This window comes from Tachysurus fulvidraco, chromosome 14 (genome assembly GCF_022655615.1).
Source record: "Tachysurus fulvidraco isolate hzauxx_2018 chromosome 14, HZAU_PFXX_2.0, whole genome shotgun sequence".
NCBI lineage: Eukaryota > Metazoa > Chordata > Actinopteri > Siluriformes > Bagridae > Tachysurus > Tachysurus fulvidraco.
This window is the reverse complement of record NC_062531.1, coordinates 3,495,246-3,512,270: the sequence shown is the minus strand read 5'-3', so window position 1 is coordinate 3,512,270 and position 17,025 is coordinate 3,495,246. Positions and strand designations below refer to the sequence as shown.

The 17,025-nt window shown below is 41.0% G+C and overlaps 1 protein-coding gene across 4 annotated transcripts; it reads left to right on the top strand.

Moving 5' to 3' along the window:
* The first annotated feature begins 247 nt into the window (after positions 1 to 247).
* On the top strand, positions 248 to 15,963 carry irak1 (interleukin-1 receptor-associated kinase 1). 4 transcript variants are annotated; one of them, XM_027151681.2, is made up of 14 exons: positions 248 to 661; positions 3,353 to 3,520; positions 4,315 to 4,452; positions 4,963 to 5,063; positions 5,328 to 5,507; positions 5,991 to 6,055; positions 6,494 to 6,608; positions 7,239 to 7,351; positions 8,731 to 8,938; positions 9,942 to 10,010; positions 10,095 to 10,319; positions 10,640 to 10,949; positions 13,455 to 13,565; positions 15,381 to 15,963. In XM_027151681.2, exons 1-14 carry the CDS (start codon positions 550 to 552, stop codon positions 15,446 to 15,448), a joined length of 1,983 nt encoding a protein of 660 aa, XP_027007482.1. In that variant the 5' UTR covers positions 248 to 549; the 3' UTR covers positions 15,449 to 15,963. The 4 variants fall into 4 exon arrangements, with proteins under 4 accessions (XP_027007482.1, XP_027007481.1, XP_027007483.1 ...); XM_027151680.2 differs by having other exon boundaries at positions 5,988 to 6,055; XM_027151683.2 differs by lacking the exon at positions 248 to 661 and adding an exon at positions 1,077 to 1,213 and having other exon boundaries at positions 5,988 to 6,055.
* The last annotated feature ends 1,062 nt before the right edge of the window (positions 15,964 to 17,025 follow it).

Genomic DNA, 17,025 nt, shown 5'->3' with positions numbered 1-17,025 from the left:
GTCACAAGTGCGGACTTATTGATGATTTATTTTTGAGCTACTGTTTTGTCGATGACACTTTTTGCAATATTCAGCAGGATTAGAATTTCACAATCAGTAAGCTTTTACAAAAAAAAAAAAACCGACGGATGGAATTGTCGTGTTTCACAAATCAGTTCGCAGGAAAGGTGAAGTCCGGGGTCCTTTTTTTTTTTTTTTTTCCTTTCAGATTATGTGAGTGAGGAAAGAGGAAGTGCAAACCAAGCTGGCTATAAACCCATCTATAGCTGAAAGAGAGAAGAAAAAAAAACTTTGTCAAACATGACACGGGAAGATGAATTAGACCCAGAAAACCTCGCAAAGGCTGAAATCTTTAGCCACTTAGTCACACAAGTAGGATAATTCATCCGTTCAAACGGTTCGGAGTCGATACCGCTTTAGTTACTCAGTCATTTCCAATTCAGCCTGTTGGAGTGTGTGTTTTCCTCGCAGGCTTAAATGTCCTGGTTAGTAAAGTAGTTAGCTGGCGGATCAGTATTTGTTTTACGAGTTCTTTCATTTGGATTAGACATGTCAAATCTGACTTTTAACAGCGAATATATTTACAATTTACCCGCGGCTGCTGTTCACGAGTTTACCCGTGTTATGGATTCACTCCCGGATTTCGACTGGCAGAGATTTGGTAAGATTTATTTATTTATTTATCTGTTTAATAATTATTACACACGTTTATTATTTTGTTATACGTTTTATAACGTGATCCTCGTGTAACATCGTGTCGACTATTTTAAGTCCTGTTAGTCGTCTTGACTTCCTTTAAGTTCAGTGAAAGTTGATTCCTCACAGCTTTGGTCTGTTGTTAGTCTGATTAGCTGAGGCGATTTTTTTTTTTTTAAGTTCTTATGAACCTTTAACCAGCTCAGCTAGTTCGTGTTGGGTTGTTATTATTATTATTACTATTATTATTATTAATAATAATTAAAATATACTTTCCTTAAATGGCGAATGAACCTGTTTTGTGAGTTATAAAAGAAACCGTGGTGAAAACGCCGTTAGCCGGGAAGCTAACTAGCTAAAGACCTGATTTATGAATGCGCGAGCCAGCTTAGAGAAATTTCGAGAACAGCCCACGTCACTCACGTATGTTGACCGTGAAGGACACGTACTTAGGTTGACTTGAACTGATCCTGTGGCTGCGTCCTAAATGACTCCAGGAGGCTTAGAAGTGCCCTAGGTAGGTTATACACGGTTTACGGCTAAGGTAAGGTGACCCATACTCAGAATTCGTTCTCTGCATTTGACCCATCCAAAGTGCACACAAACAGCAGTGAACACACACCCAGAGCAGTGGGCAGCCATTTATTCTGCGGTGCCTGGGGAGCAATTGGGGCTTTTGGTCGTGGCCGGCCCCAGACTCGAACCCACAACCATTACGAGTCAGACTCTCTAACCATTAGGCCACGACTTGCCCCCATTGAATTGAAGCCTACCCAGAATTCAGGGTTCGGTTAATGGAGTTTGAGACTTATCAGTTTATTAGGAACAACAGTAGGACAGTGTGTTCGCCCACGCGCTTAAATCACCACAGGTACGTGGTCGAGATGTTCGGTGAACGTTCACGTCGAACACGGGATCAGAAACGAGCGACGTTCGTGATGGATGTTGTGATGACTTTGAACGTCACATCTTTGTCTGGTTTGTGCCATATTGGGGTACAGAAATAGCTCATCTGGGATTTTCACCGAAAAGCAAAAAACATTCCAATGAGCATCAGTTCTGGTGGCAGAAGCACCAGAACCTTTCTCATGAAAAGGTCTAAAGCAGAGGTGGGAGTAAGTCACACGTGCAAGTGAGAGTCAAGTCTCAAGTCATGAATGTCAAGTCAAAGTCAAGTCGAGACTTTTTTTTTAATATTCGTCAAGCAAGTCTCAAATTTGCGACTTAAGTCTGACTCGAATCAAGACGAGTCCCCGTCTCTGAGTCATTTAACTCAAGTCCGAGTCAAGTCTCAAGTCGAGTCAAAGTCAAGTTGAGTCTTTTTTGAATATTTGTCTCTCAAGTCTCTAATTTGTGACTTAAGTCTGACTTGAGTCAAGTCATATAACCCGAGTCCCCCATCTCTGGTCTAAGGGAATGAGGAGGTCTCCCGTAAATACAAATAATCACTCTATACAACCGTAAAATACAGTTTATTTTTCTGCCCTTTAAACATATTTTCCCACAGGATATAACAGAATCGTTATCAATCTGATGGTTAGCTATTTTTTTTAACTCGTGGGGTCATTTAGAGGAACATAAAATACGGAGCAGGCAGAGTACTTTAAGAAAAACTGACCCGAAGGAATCGGAGGGGACTGACGTCCTAGAGAGACTCCTGTAGTAATTATGTTACTCCACCAAGTGTACCAGCCTATTCTGGGAACACTGGGTATATCCTGGATGAACATTGATCGTCAACGAAAATTGTCGTCAACAGACACTATAGCTATTGTGCACGAGATAGCCTTGTTCTCTCAGAGCTCCAAGTTCTTCTGGGTTCTTTCAGGTTCTTCTGAGCTCTGGTTATTATCTGGCTGGATGTTCTCATTGTGTCCAGTTTGATATCCTCCTGATTTCCTTCCACGTCCCCAAAACATTCCAGTCGGTGTAAATTCTCCTAGTGTGTGTGAATGTGTATAATTCCCATTCGCTCTGTGTTCGTGAGATCCATCATGTGCGGACGATCGAATACCTGTTGTTCAGAGGTTAAAATTCTATTTCTATCTGTATATAATACTTGTATAATTTCATTTGACGTTTGTACGAAAGGAAATCTCCTGCCAAGTCGCTTTTTATTAGCAAGCCAGGATTTGGGTTTGTTAACACACCCAGCGCCACTTTTCATTAACGTAGGTACCGCAATCTGTCTTCAAGTGACCGAGAGTCAATATCTCACAGATAGTTTCACAGATGGTGCTGTCTCATTCATTATTATTCAGTATTCTACATTCACTTATAGTTATATTCTTATGCTGCATTAAATATATACACTCTTTATACAGAAAGTATTTCTTCTACTGTTTTCTTCTTGTTAATGATTCACCTGCATTCCTTATACATGATAATCGGTATTTGTTACTGCATTAGTCAGTTCTTCCAATCATCGTTTGTGCGAATCAGTGAACTCAGAATGGGAGTCATTTAAGAACCAGACCTCATGGAGCTGAGATTTTTTTTAACACGTTGACACTCGAGTAAAAAAAACCAAAACGTCATGACTAACCCGTCGCTTATTTTTCCCTGACTGTGTGATTCATTGTGATGCTTTAGCAAAATCTCCTGAGTCAATAACTTATACTTTTTCCCCCTCGTCCTATTGTTTATAATAATCCAGCTTCCCGAGTAATATGTGACCAGACAGAGCTTCGGCTCGTGGAGCAGAGCAGCAGGCGGACGGAAACACTAATGCACAAGTGGGGGTGCAGGAACGGGACGGTCGGAGATCTCCTAGCTATCCTGCAAGAACTGGAGCTGTTAAGACCTCTGGATATCATTCTTAAATGTGAGTAGGGCAGCACGGAGGTGGAGCAGGTAGCTTTGCTTACTTGTTGCTTCAGTGTGACCCCTGTGTGAAGTTTCACATGTTCTCCTTCTGTCTGTGTGGCTTTTCCAGCTTCCTTCAGGGATTATTAAAGATTAATATCATTAAAGAGATAATACTTCATCTTTTTTTTTCCTTTCCAGACTCCATCTCTGCACCAGCCGTGCAGTTTTGGACTAGATGTTTACAGCGTTAGGAAAGACGAATAAACTTTTATTATTATTTATTTATTTATTTATTTTTAAATGAATCTTCTTAACATAGCTGGAATTGGTGCCCTTTTGCTTGTGCTAGCTCATTATTCTTGTCTACTCCCATCATTTCAGCTGTCATTACAGTTCGGCATTGAACATTTCCTTGCAGCAGATTTACCCTTTGCACATCCAAAAAAAATGCTGCTCTCATTAGGTCTAAAATAATCCAGTATGATTGTCACTATGAAAACAGAATGGGGCAAATCAATGACGTTGGATCTGTGTCTAGTGTGATTGGCTAGACGTATTCAATTGCAATTTAAATGTAATTTTGTTACTTTATCTTAAGTAATGTGTAATTGTTTTCCAGCCCTAAATATACCTCTCTCTGACTCTCTCTCTCTCTCTCTCTCTCTCTTTCTCTCCTCTCTCACTCTGTCTGCCTCTCTCTGTCTGTCTGCCTCTCTCTCTCTCTCTCTCTCTCTCTGCCTCTCTCTGTCTGTCTGCCTCTCTCTGTCTGTCTGCCTCTCTCTCTCTCTCTCTTTCCCGTTGTCTGTACAGGGCGGCGTGTTTCACAGCCCAGCCCCGTCTCGACCTCCTCCAATTCCTTGCCACCACAGAACCTCAGCCGCAGCAGCTCACCATTGTCATCATTATTTACCCCTGTTAAAGATGCCACCCGCTCCCTTCCTATTATAGGTACAGTAACTCTTTACTCATGTACTTCATGTGTCATGCACAGAGGTCCGGGCAGTATGTCGGTAACATTGACGGTGTGATAAATTACACACAACGTTCTATTGGTACTATTTTAAGTTTAACTTATTTTTCAACAAACTGTTAACATTAGGAATTACATTATTGTGTTTTCTATTTATTTTTTATTTATTTGTTTGTATTTAATGAATTTTTGTGTAAAACTCCTACTGGCTTAATTTTACTTTAATCTCTGCTTTATTCACTTCTCATGTTATAAGTGCAAGAAAGTCATTAACCATTATTAAAAAAAAAAGTATCTGTATTTTGGCTGTTTGGATTATTTTTAATAAATAGTTTTAAAATGACGAGCCGATGCTCGCCGTCAGCTTGTGAGCATAAACAGTAGGTCCTTTCCTACAAACATAAGTTCCTCTGATATAACCTCATCTGTTTATTCTGCGCTCCAGTGTTATTTTTTTCATAGCGTTCTGATTTCGTTTGTGTCCGTAGAGAGCAAGCTGCGATCCAAACCTGGACCTCCGCCCCCTGATCTGAACAGAACCTGTTCCTGTACACTGTCAACTGTTTTATGCAAAGAAAAGAAAGAAGAGGTGAATGTTATTTTGCACCGATTGTGAATACGGCTGCTTCTTAATACCTTTTTATTTTTAATACACTCTGATCACGTCATCTTGTTTTTTGGAGAAGACAATCCCGTTGCTCTTTATGTGTAAAAATCTCGGGGCAACAAAATCAACCAAGAAAAAAAAAAAAAAAAGAACACTTATTATGAATAAGTAATAACTGCTGTTTTCATTTAGCTTGCTTATTTATTTATTTATTTATTTATTTATTTACACAATTTCTGTTTGCAGTGTCCTTGCGATAGCAATTATACGCCTCTGTTCACGGCGGCCATGTGCTGGGAATTCGAGGAAGTGCAGCGAGGGACGGATAATTTCTCCACCGCCAGGCAGATCGGAGAGGGAGGCTTCGGCCACGTGTATCGCGCCTCCATGAGGAACACAGAGTTTGCTGTGAAGAGGCTCAAAGAGGCAAGTGGACAGAGAAACGGAGTACCGAGTAGATAAGGGTGGAATAAACGCGTGCTGTGGGATTATCAGAAATCGATTTGGCGTGACGTCGATTTTCTTTTCTTTTTGGGTCACGTGTAAAGCTACGTTTACTTTTTATCGGTTTTATAGTTACGTTCGTTGTTGTGGGGCATTCTTGAAAGTAGTCAGTACTAGTCCTTTGAAGACAATAAGACCCCCAGCTTTTCATTTAACTGGGAAAGCACAGCTTCCTTGGAATTGTTTTTGTGTCTGAAGTTACAGCTTTTGACACCGTATAGAGAAATCTCCCCACAGCGAACGCCATACGAGTTGTTAGAATAGAGAATTAATCGACACCCCGTCCAATCAGAATCGAGGATGCGTCAGCAGCTCGATTTCTGTAGGCTTGGAGTTTTCACTAGCGTGTTTGGATGCTGCCACGTGTCTCATCCGTTAATGAGAAGCTTTTAATGTCTTCAGCAGGATTCCCATATGGGTTGGAGCGTGGTGAAGGAAAGTTTTCGGACCGAGGTGGAAAGACTCTCGCAGTAAGAAGCCTTCTCTTTCCACGCTCGCTTTGGCAGCTGCTTCCTTTATCTGGCACTTTCTTTTCTCCTCTTTTTCACACTCCTTTGGGTGTCATTGGGCACGGATCAAAAGGGGTAAAAAAAAAAAAAAAAAAAAGGCTTTATATCTGTGTCAACAGAACAGACACCCACAGAGAGAGGGACTTTCCCATCCGAAATGACATGTTCATTGCCCTCTGCACAGACCACAGGTTGGCCAGTTCCAGGAAAAAACAAATAAACAGTCTTTACCTCTCGTTGTTGTGGTCAGTTATCTTCTCAGTTTGGGTCATTGGGGCTTTCACACTTTTTATTTATATATTTTTATTTATTTTCCCCCTTGCTTTGCACTTTCTGCCTATTTGCTGACTACATGTCTCACAACACAAAAGCTTCACCGAGGTTTCTTTTATTTCCTAGATATAGACACCCTAACATAATGGACCTGATCGGTTACAGTGTAGGAGGTGGTGCCTACTGCCTTATCTACGGGTACATGCCCAGCGGGTCTCTGGAAGACCGGTTGTGCTGCGAGGTAAATCACTGCGTCTTTCATGTTCATTTAACGTTATATATATATATATATATATATATATATATATATATATATATATATATATATATATATATATATATATATATTTGTTCTCTTTAGAGATGATGATTGAGTTTTAAACAAAATCTAAGCTCAATCAAGTATCCCTGGCTCATTGGACAAGAAAACTGCATGCTCTGGCCTCCTCATAACCAGTCTATAATTCAGAAGAAAGAATCAAAGCAATAACGGTGTACGGATTTAAATACACGTTAGTGTTTAATACACCGTTAATAATTATGTGATGTTGAACTGTAAAACAGTGACAAAACATTGAGAATAAGATTACAGGGTTTTAAGACCATCTTTAAAGCCAGTATCTGACGATTTGGCCATTAATTAATTTTAAAATTTAATGATTATTTTTTTAAATCAGGGTTCAGGTTTAAGGCTGATGAACTACAATTTGCTGATTTCTTCAAAAATCTGTACAAATTTTAGACTTCACACAGCTCTGGAAAGCTGCTCTCCTGACGCATGGTTTAGTTGTTGGTTAGCTTTTGACTTCTCAGTGGTTAATTTTTAACCCTTTCCCAAGTTGATCTCGGTGGGTTTGCTCATGCATTTCAGAATGGCTCTGCCCTCTCCTGGTCACAGCGTGTAAAAGTGGTGGTGGGTTCAGCACAAGCTATTCAGTACCTTCATTCCTCCTCTCCGGCGCTCATCCACGGAGACGTCAAAAGGTACGGACGGACGGACGGTTCGTTTTCAGTTTCTTAAATTATTGTTCCCGGAATTCTGTCCGTGACAGAAGTCTTGACGCCTATCCGAGTGGTAGGAACGACAAATAATCACTTGAGTTCTAGTCGATCATTTGGAATCAGAAGTGGCTTATATGAAAGCTAAAGGCCTCCAGATTAAGCTTATTTTACCAAAATAAAATCTTATCATGCCTTGAATTATTTAATTAGGACAGAAAGATCAGACTTTGCTTAGACAAAAGTCTTGTCACATCTTTAAAGGTGATTTCAGCGTCGCCTGTGAGAAATACTGTAATTAACACATTCCCAGGTGTGTAGAAGAAGAACCCCAGCGCACACAACCTTCATTTAAATATAAGAAAAAGATAAGAAAAAGATTTGAAGAAACCGGTGAAGTTCATGACAGGCCCAGGTCAGGCAGACCCCGTAAGATAAGTGTTCGAGAGGACAGTCCAGGGGCAGCAGAAACCCCTGTACTGTATCTGGTCACCAGAAACCCCTGTACTGTATCTACAAGAACAGTTTGTCGGATTCTCTCACGCAGTTGTCTCAACGCCCGAATCAGTGTTCAGAAACCAGTAATCTATAAGAAAAATAAGTGTAATCTTGAGGCCTTTGCCTTTCATATAAGCCACTTCTGATTCAGCTTGGATAGGCGACAAGACTTTTGTCACATATTTTGGATAAACAATATGATGGATTCAGTGGGTGGTTGAATTGTCTGATGGATGGATGGGTTGATGGAATCAACGAGTGAATGGACAGATAAAAGTATTGGATGGATGGATTGATTTGTTTGGATAGATGGTGGGAGGGATGGATGGATTCGCCTGGTGAATGGACGGATAGAAGGATTAAATGGACAGACTGATTGATTTGATCAGATGGATGGATGGATTCACTGGGAAGATTGATGGATGAAAGTACTGAGTGGATAGATTTGATTGGATGGATGGGTAAATGGATGGATGGATGAATGAATGAATAAATGGATGGATTACTTTGAAGGGATGGTGGATGAATGAATAGATAGATGGATGGATGGATTAATTTGATGCATGGATGGATGAATGAAGTGATGGATGGATTAATTTGATTTGTGGATGGATGGATTTTTTTCAATGTGACATTTTGTACATTATAATTCTGCACCCATTATATACTTTGTAAGAGAGTTTATAAGACATGGAAATGTAAAACACGACACAGGTGCACACACAGAGGGAACAAATACCTGACGATGACTAGGGGGTGGAGACTAAACAACTGCACCAAAAATGACTGACATGACATTTGTCGCTATGACATCAAAACCGCAAGATTTTAAAAAATGCACCCGTTCTCCCTCCTCCCCCTCCCAGCTCCAACATTCTCTTAGGGGAACATCTGGAGCCGAAGTTGGGGGACTTCGGTCTGGCACGGTTGTGTCGTTGCCCCAGCAGAACCCCGGGGAGGACGAGCAGCGTGGCTCAGACCTCTACGGTGCGCGGCACCCTGGCGTACCTCCCCGACGAGTACCTGAAAGACGGCCAGCTGGGCATGGAGATCGACGTTTACAGCTTCGGAGTGGTACGAGCTGCTATAATAGTGCTCACAAATTAGAAGCTCAGTAAAATAAAACTGCAAGCACACGCAGAGGGGTCCAGTCTTATCCGCTAATGGCCGGTGTGTGTGGGTGGGTACAGGTTTCATATCAATCAAGCAGAAGCCACTACTGATTCTAACTGTTTAATCAGTCGATCTTGGCTTTCAGTAGACTCAGAACTGGCTTCTGCTTGGCTGAAATTCTGATTCTAGATTCTGCTATACTAAGAAGATGTGAACTCCCATGTGATCTTTTGCATCTATACAACATTTGTTAGACTGTATATTTATACTCACACCCTCCAGTTCCACCCATATGAGGATGAGGTTCCCCTTTGAGTCTGGTTCCTCTTAAGGTTTCTTCCTTACCATCTAAGGGAGTTTTTCCTCCCCACAGTCACCTGAGTCACCTCAGACTTGCTCATTGGGGATAAATACATACACATTGTGAACTAAATCTATCTAATATTAACCTTGAATTTTGTATTCTATTAATCTTTATATTATTCTTATAATAACCCTTTGTGTTATGTTTATGTTCTGTAAAGCTGCTTTGAGACAATGTCAATTGTAAAAAGCGCTATACAGATCAACTTGAATTGAATTGAAATGAAAACCTGCACCAACACCGGCCCTTTTTTGAATAAGATTGGAAGCCCCCTGCACTACGCCAAGTTTTGCTTACGAGAGAAAAATTTCCAAGATGGCCGACGACACTCCGGTGGACGGGACGTTTTACGGACGTCTTTTTAAATTGTCCCGATCACCTCGTGTGGTTTATCGTTCATCAATTTAGAAACTCACAGTATTTTGCTAAAGCTACTCTAGCGGTTTGCGTTACGTGCGTTCGAATTCATCATTTGCCGTCAAATGTAAATCTTCGATTAGTAAAAACCGTCTGAGATTTAATGTGACTATCTCGTGCTAAAAAAATCTGCAGGTGGTGATGTAGATATATTTAACTCATAAGTAGATAAAACCCCCTCAGGTGTTGCTGGAGGTGCTGACGGGCCGAAGAGCTTTAGAAACCAGCAGCAAGTCGAAGAACGTTTACCTGGTGAGAAACTGAGTTTTTACGTTGTCGACATCCTCTAGATGTCATTCTCAGGACGAAAGCCATAGATGATGTCTTTTTGTGCAGAAAGACCTGGTGTCCGACCTGGAGGACGACGGGAGAAGTTACAGCAGAAAGAAGGACACTCGAGAGCTTTCTGGTTCACAGGCAGCAGAGAACATCTGGAAGAACCATCTGGATCGTAGCCTGACGTTGGAAGGAACGTCTGGGCCGCGCGGGGCAAAAGAAATCGCTCAGCTGGCGTGTCGCTGCTTAGACCGCCGGAGAAAGAAGCGGCCTCCGATGACCGAGGTGGGACAGAAGGGCCGTTTAAACACTTTTGGAAATCGTTATTCAATTTGTATGTGAAAAAACTAAAAAAGTGTCACATTTATAACCTTAAAGCACATTATTCAAACTCTGTGCATTAAAATAACTCCAGAATATAACAAGAAAAATTTAAAACAAAACTTTTAGGAAATGTTTCAGACGCATTTTAATCTAATTCGCTCTTCCAAGTGTTCGCTGCCGCACATGCAGTTTCTTAGCTGAATTCTAGCAGGCAACGGATTTGGTGGTCACTGCGTCCTTGTTGCCGTTTGAAGTTTTACGTTTAATATCTCTCCGTTCAGGTCTTCAGATCACTCCAGGAAGTGCATACGAGCTTGGAGGCATGGCACAGTACCGTCACAAGCAGAACGTCTCCTCCTCTTCCTCCTCTTCCTCTTCTGTCTGGCCCGAAGCCCCTACGCTCCGATAACTCCGTGGACTCTCTCGCGCATCAGTTCTCAAAGCTCGGCCCTCAGGAGAACACGTTCTGCTGCTCGCACCACTACAGCTGCCCGACTCCTTATTCCCCAGAGACTTGTTCGGAGGAGTCGGGAAGGAGAGAAGGATCATGGGACGGTCGCTGTTCCTTCGTCCGTACGCCGTGCGAATCAGGTGAGCTTCTCAGGTTTGCACTTGGCAAAAATAGTCTTTGTTCCCTTATTTGGGGGAAAATGAAAGCCCTGGGCAGTTTAAATGGAAAGATGTTTAGCACTCGAGACAAGAAAATATTAAATATTCCAGCTGCTTGATTTTTTTTTTCTGCTCCACACGTTGCTGGACTTGGAGTACCAGCAATGCATTGCAGCTATACAACGCAGTCATATCGAGAAACAACAGAGACTCTAGCTAGCGACCATCTAAAGATTAAAGTGCTGCTGCATCACTTATCTTAATGAGACATGAAACAAGGAATAAAACTGTAGACGACTGTGAAAAGCTTTAGCGATTATTATTAATTTAAAAATATAATAAAAAACAAGTTTAATTTGAAACCTACAGTAATCCCTCGCCACTTCGCGGTTCAAGTTTCGCGGCCTCAGTGCATCACTGATTTTTCAAAAATATTCATCGGAAAATAAAAACGGTTTCCCAGGATGCCAGACAAAGAGAGAAACTCTCTCAGAGGCTTTGTACATACCCACAGGCACTCAGACAAGGCACATGATTGGTTCACGGAGCGAGATCTGAGATGATTGGTTGCGCATCAACGAATCCTCTCCCAGCTTCTTCCCTTGTTGTATCTCGCCGCTCTCGTTCACGCTGTCAACTGTGTCTCGCGTATTGTGTTCGAAATTAACTTTTCGTTAAGCCCTTACAATGCCTCCTTAGCGCCGTGCCCCTGCGAAAGATTCCTCTAGTGAGCCCAAGAGGAAGAGGCTGATTAAACGAGCCGTCGATCGTCGGCTTCGTAGTATATACCGTTGCTTCGTATTCACATATGCTACAAATCACGCTGTTCGTTTTCTAGATATAAATAACCGAGCACTTGTTTTGTCTGCTTATGCTACATTATGCAAAATGACCATGAATGTAAAATGATTAATTCTCTGTGTGTTCAAACCGCCAATGCGTCTACACCGACATATGACCCGGACGTCCACGTCTGTAGGAAAACAGATCGCTCATCATTTAATTGCCATCTGGAGAGCGTTATCTCTGAGACGTATAACAACGAGCTTCCTTTCATAGACGCTAATCCCCTGTACACAAGGTTTACTATTCCTGGAAGAGGCGAAGGCTTTAGCGAGTGATTAGGGCTGTAATACAGTGAGTAGGACTCTGATGCTAATACAAACAGATTTTTCTGACATGAGGATGTTATTAGGTTATTTATGTGCTGGGTAAATTCCACATCTCCTGCAAGTCCAGCAGATTCACAGGGGTCATTGAACCAGCGGGTCAGGGGTTTGAGGGTTGGAAACGAAATGAAATAAAAGATGACCGTCAAACCTTTTTGAAGTGTTTTAAAGAATGTAGTTTTTACCAGATTGTATATTTATAGTCCCATTCTGATAGAAATTGCAGTTTCTCAAGCTTAGCTGTAGTATTTATAGTATTTTTTCCCCCCACTAGATTAAAAAAAGAAGCTTTTTCCTCCTGACCACACTTTCCTTTCAAAACTGCTGCTCGGAGGAAATCCGTCTACCGTCTTCCACATACACAACGTCGCCGTCGCCTGTTATTGGCCGACGTGGCTCATGTGTGTCGAACGATTTAATGTTGTGCATCTTGGGGGAAAATTATTTAGCATGTTTACCCAAAGAAAATCGATTCGTTCGTCTGTCAGAGATGACGGTTTTGCTGTAGAATTCACAGTTTCTGACCCACCGCAATATACGAGACACCTCTACAGAAAAAGCTAATTCGGTGACGAGGAAAAGATTAATTTAGGATATAACGTTCACATAACGTTCACTTAATCGGAGTGAACTTTGACCTGTAAATTCACGAGCTTCCGCAGGCTTGCGAGCTGATAGAAAACTGGACTGTGGTCTGTTTGTCTGTTTAAAAAAAACTACAACGTTTCTAACCGTTGCTTGGTTGCTCATCCACGAGGGGGGAATTTTGTATGTTCCAGGAACACAGCCGAAAGTATGCGGACACCAGATCGTCTCATCCTTACGTCTTTATTCCAGAACAGTGAATTTTGGTTGTAGCTTTGCTATTATAATAATATTAATAATAAATAATAAGCTCCACGTGTCGTATCTGTGACACTAGATGTTGGAGCGTGGCTGTGGGGATCTGTGTTCATTCAGCTACAAGAGCGTTTGTGAGATCAGACACCGATGTTGAGATGGTCGAGTTTGTCCCAAAGGTGTTCAGTGGGTTTGAGTCAGAGTCGGGGCTTTGTGCACGACACTCGAGTTCTTCCACTCTGAACTTGTCTGCATGGAGCACGGAGGCATTGTGGTGTCTGGAACAGTGTTGAAGCCTCTTAGTTGCAGTGGATGGAAATTGTCAGAGCCACGAAAGGGTGCGACGGTCAGGTGTCTGCTTACTTTTAGCCATACGGTAGCATTCCTCCTGCTAGACTATTCTTGTTAGCAATATTGACACCTCCTGCTCTACTCTACTCTGTGCTCACTCTCTGGTTTTCTTCCCATGTCTTTGCAGATGACAGAGTTGTTATTAATCCTGTCAGACAGCACTTAGTTGAGAAAATGGCACTTTACGAGGAAGGTCGAATCCTGACTTCAGACCTCTTCTCTTCTGCCGGGCCTCCAAGTAAGTCCTGAAGGGTGAAGGTTCCGAAAATGCATGCAGATGGAAACCTTAACAGAATGATATCGTTTGTATTCAGCTTTGTTTTTTATGGGGGTTTTTTCTCCCCTGAACAGTTGCCTTGCTGCAAATATAGCTTAGAGACTGAAACAGATCAAAGTTAGATATAAAGCTCTATGAACCGAAAATAAATAAATAAGTGTGTTCGATGTGTTACTTTTTCCTTAATGACTAATCCTGTCATTTGAGAATCCCAGCAGTATCTCGAACCCGATGTGTTCCAAATAACGCCATGAGTCATGTCACAGGGGACGACAAATTTGTGGCTAAGTTGAAGTTTCTCAGTGTTCCTTTATACTCGCTGAGCAAGATATTATCCGGTACATCGTGTAGTCATCATCCTGGATCCGGGTTGTTTACTGCTTGAATATGAATCACAAAAGTGAACCTTCTGCATGCGTATAATCTCCTCTGTGTAGGCTGTCTCGTTTCTCTCGTTGATCAGGCCCAGCGCAACGGTGTCGTCTGTGTCCTTATTGATGGAGGTGGAGTTAATAGTGTAGGTGTAGAGTGAGTACAGCAGTGGGCTCAGGACACAGCCCTGAGGGTCTCCAGGGCTAAGAGTGATGGAGGGTGAGATACAGTGTGTCTGTCCATCCTTACTGCCTGTGGTCTGCCAGACAGGAAACAGGCCATCCACTGACAGAAGAACGGACTGAAACTCGGATCCTTCAGGCTCTTGGAGAGCGTGGAAGAGGATAATAGCGTCAAATGCCAAGCTGTAATCGACAAACAGCATTTTAACATAATTACCATAATTAACATCATTAATTAAAAGCGATGGTCAAAGGGAGAAGATTGGTATGAAGTCAGAGCTTTGTATAATTCCCCAAGGACGAGGAGTTTCTCAGTAAAACAACGAGCTAATTTTAAGAGCTCCTATTGAAGGAAAGAAAAGGAAACAAAAACAGGAACTAACTGATCTTCTGGATATTCCGTAAAATATACAGTGAAAATGACTAAATATGGCAAGTTTCACTTATTTACAAAAATTAGAAGCCTTCAACTAATAATTCTTATCGGCGGCTTATATGTTAATTTGACGGGGCGCGAAAGAAGATCAGTTCAGTTCAGTTTCTGTGTTCAAGGCGATTGTCTTTTACCATAGATAATGGATATTAACATGGTTATAGCAGCGCTCCTGTAGCACCGTCGACAGAACCTGCACTGTTCTGTTCGATTATCTGTACGTCTATATATAACACAGACCCTCCAGGATTTCGAGAAAATAGCTTCAGAGAGAATTCGTACTGTACTATAACAATACATCGCTCGAGTGTAAGAGGAATAACACAATTAAATAACATTTTATATGAAAAAGTTTATTTTGATCTGTTGTTGTTTTTGTTTATTTTATATAACTTTTATCACACGCACAAACGTGTACGTCGCTGCCCGAAAAATTTGCCCTCTTCTTCTAACCAGATATCCGTTAGTTATTTCTTACTAATATTCATATATCGAAAAACAAATAAAAAAACAAATGCTCTTTAAAATCTAACGCTACAGCTTACAGAGCAGATCTGGAACAAGATCGGTAGCCATGACGATGACGTTACACGCTATCCAGCGGATAAGTGCTATTATTTGAACAGCAGTACGCACTCCGCCTGATATTTATCCGTATGCTAGATGAACGATTTATGTTTAGTTGTAAAGCTGAACAGTTTTCTACACAGAGCTGCTACTTTACCTGTGTTCAGATGGTGAGTGTTTTTGAACGCAGCAGTTTTAACGGATTCTGTTGAACCTCTGCAGACGGATCGACGAACGCGCACCCGCGGGAACCAGAGGAGAGCGACGAGTTTGCTAGCAGTGTAGCCTAGACCGCTCAAACTCATTTCTACTGACTAATTCCAACATTCGAGAGGAACCCAAGCGGAGGCGCTCAGCTGGTCGGGATTTCCCAACACCAAATGTTCTCAACACCAAAATACACACACGTACCTTTTTATACATATATGTTACATTTTTAAAACATTGGATGGACATTTCCTAAATAAACTGTGCTGCCAAACGACTGGACCGTGCCTCCTGTATGACTCTGGACATAAACGGACGTGGAGGCGTGGGGTGGGGGATTCAAAGGGACAATGGACAAATACCTTAATATTCTTTTGATTCCTGGACAGAAATCACAACGGTTTCATCCTTCTGTCTGAAAGTAGACGCTGGTTCAGGATAGGACGAGTCGGACCGGAAAAAAAAATCCAAGAGATGTTGAAATTTCTGGAAAGGCAAGAGTTTTTAAAGCCAGACTTGCTCTTGGGCTCGTTTTGTCAGACTTTATACTGTGACTAGACATTTTGTACAGATTAAAAACATGCATCTGTCTCATTTAGTATGAACAGAATTCTTTAAGTGAATAGTTTCTACATTCTACATTCATTACACTTGAAGAAGAAATATTATCTTTCTCACATGTGCTGCGATTTCAACACCGTTCCCATCATGAATGTTGTCTTAGTGGTTTAGTTTGACCCAGAAAGCTGTAGTACAACAGTTTACTTTTTCTGCTTCGCACTTCACACTTACAAGGGATTTCTTTTCTGATGAACTTCTGCCGCAAATAGAGTTCAACTCGGTTCAGTGTCATTTTCCACATCCATGTTTACCAGTTAGTGCTGATGTGTGCTAGGTGTGTGCGCTCGTGCTAGGGGAGTGTGTGTTACGATATATCACAAAATATTTCTATAATTCACAATAAGCATCACAGTATTTAGTTTTGTTAAACTCCAACATTTTAAATATTTTTTTTTAAATAATTGTATCAATTTATTTTATTTTTTCAAATATTACAAAAATAACACTGGAAATTGTACTTTTTTATATATAAAAATCTAATCAGCTGCTTCTTATCAGTTATTCAAATACTAAATATATATATAAATATATATATATAAAATTATGTGATGCTTTACTTATCACAATATTGACATTATTATATGTTCGTATCGCTCAACCTTTGTGCCTCACTTTGTGCCTCTGGTTTTAGTGGATCTTGTTGAAGGGGTAAAAAATTAAAATATTAACATTATGTAAAATATCAGTGTGGGTCGTGTTTTGTGCAAAGTTTAATTCATCCATCAACAGCCAGGTTATAATAAGATTACATTTTACAACACTTGAAGACATTATGATTGATATATATTCAAAACGAAAGGGGAAATGAAATGTAATGAGGAAATCTTGTAATGAGAAACCGTTAAAGTTACCGATGATGTGCATTTTAATACACCACTAGTTTTATATTATCTTTAGATTTTTTTTATATATCTTTCATCTCTATGTTTTAAGACAGTGTGACAATTTAAGACTACAGTTCTTGAAATAATTCAAATCGTTAATTAATTGCACAAAGCTTTCAACAACAATTTGATCACTTTGAGCAGAAACATGACGT

Excerpts from the sequence above, each read along its gene's own strand:
- irak1 (XM_027151680.2), top strand. The coding sequence starts at position 550 with ATGTCAAATCTGACTTTTAACAGCGAATATATTTACAATTTACCCGCG. Across the intron at positions 4,453-4,962 it reads CCGCTCCCTTCCTATTATAG|AGAGCAAGCTGCGATCCAAA; the intron begins GTACAGTAACTC and ends TTGTGTCCGTAG. Across the intron at positions 8,939-9,941 it reads ACGTTTACAGCTTCGGAGTG|GTGTTGCTGGAGGTGCTGAC; the intron begins GTACGAGCTGCT and ends AAACCCCCTCAG.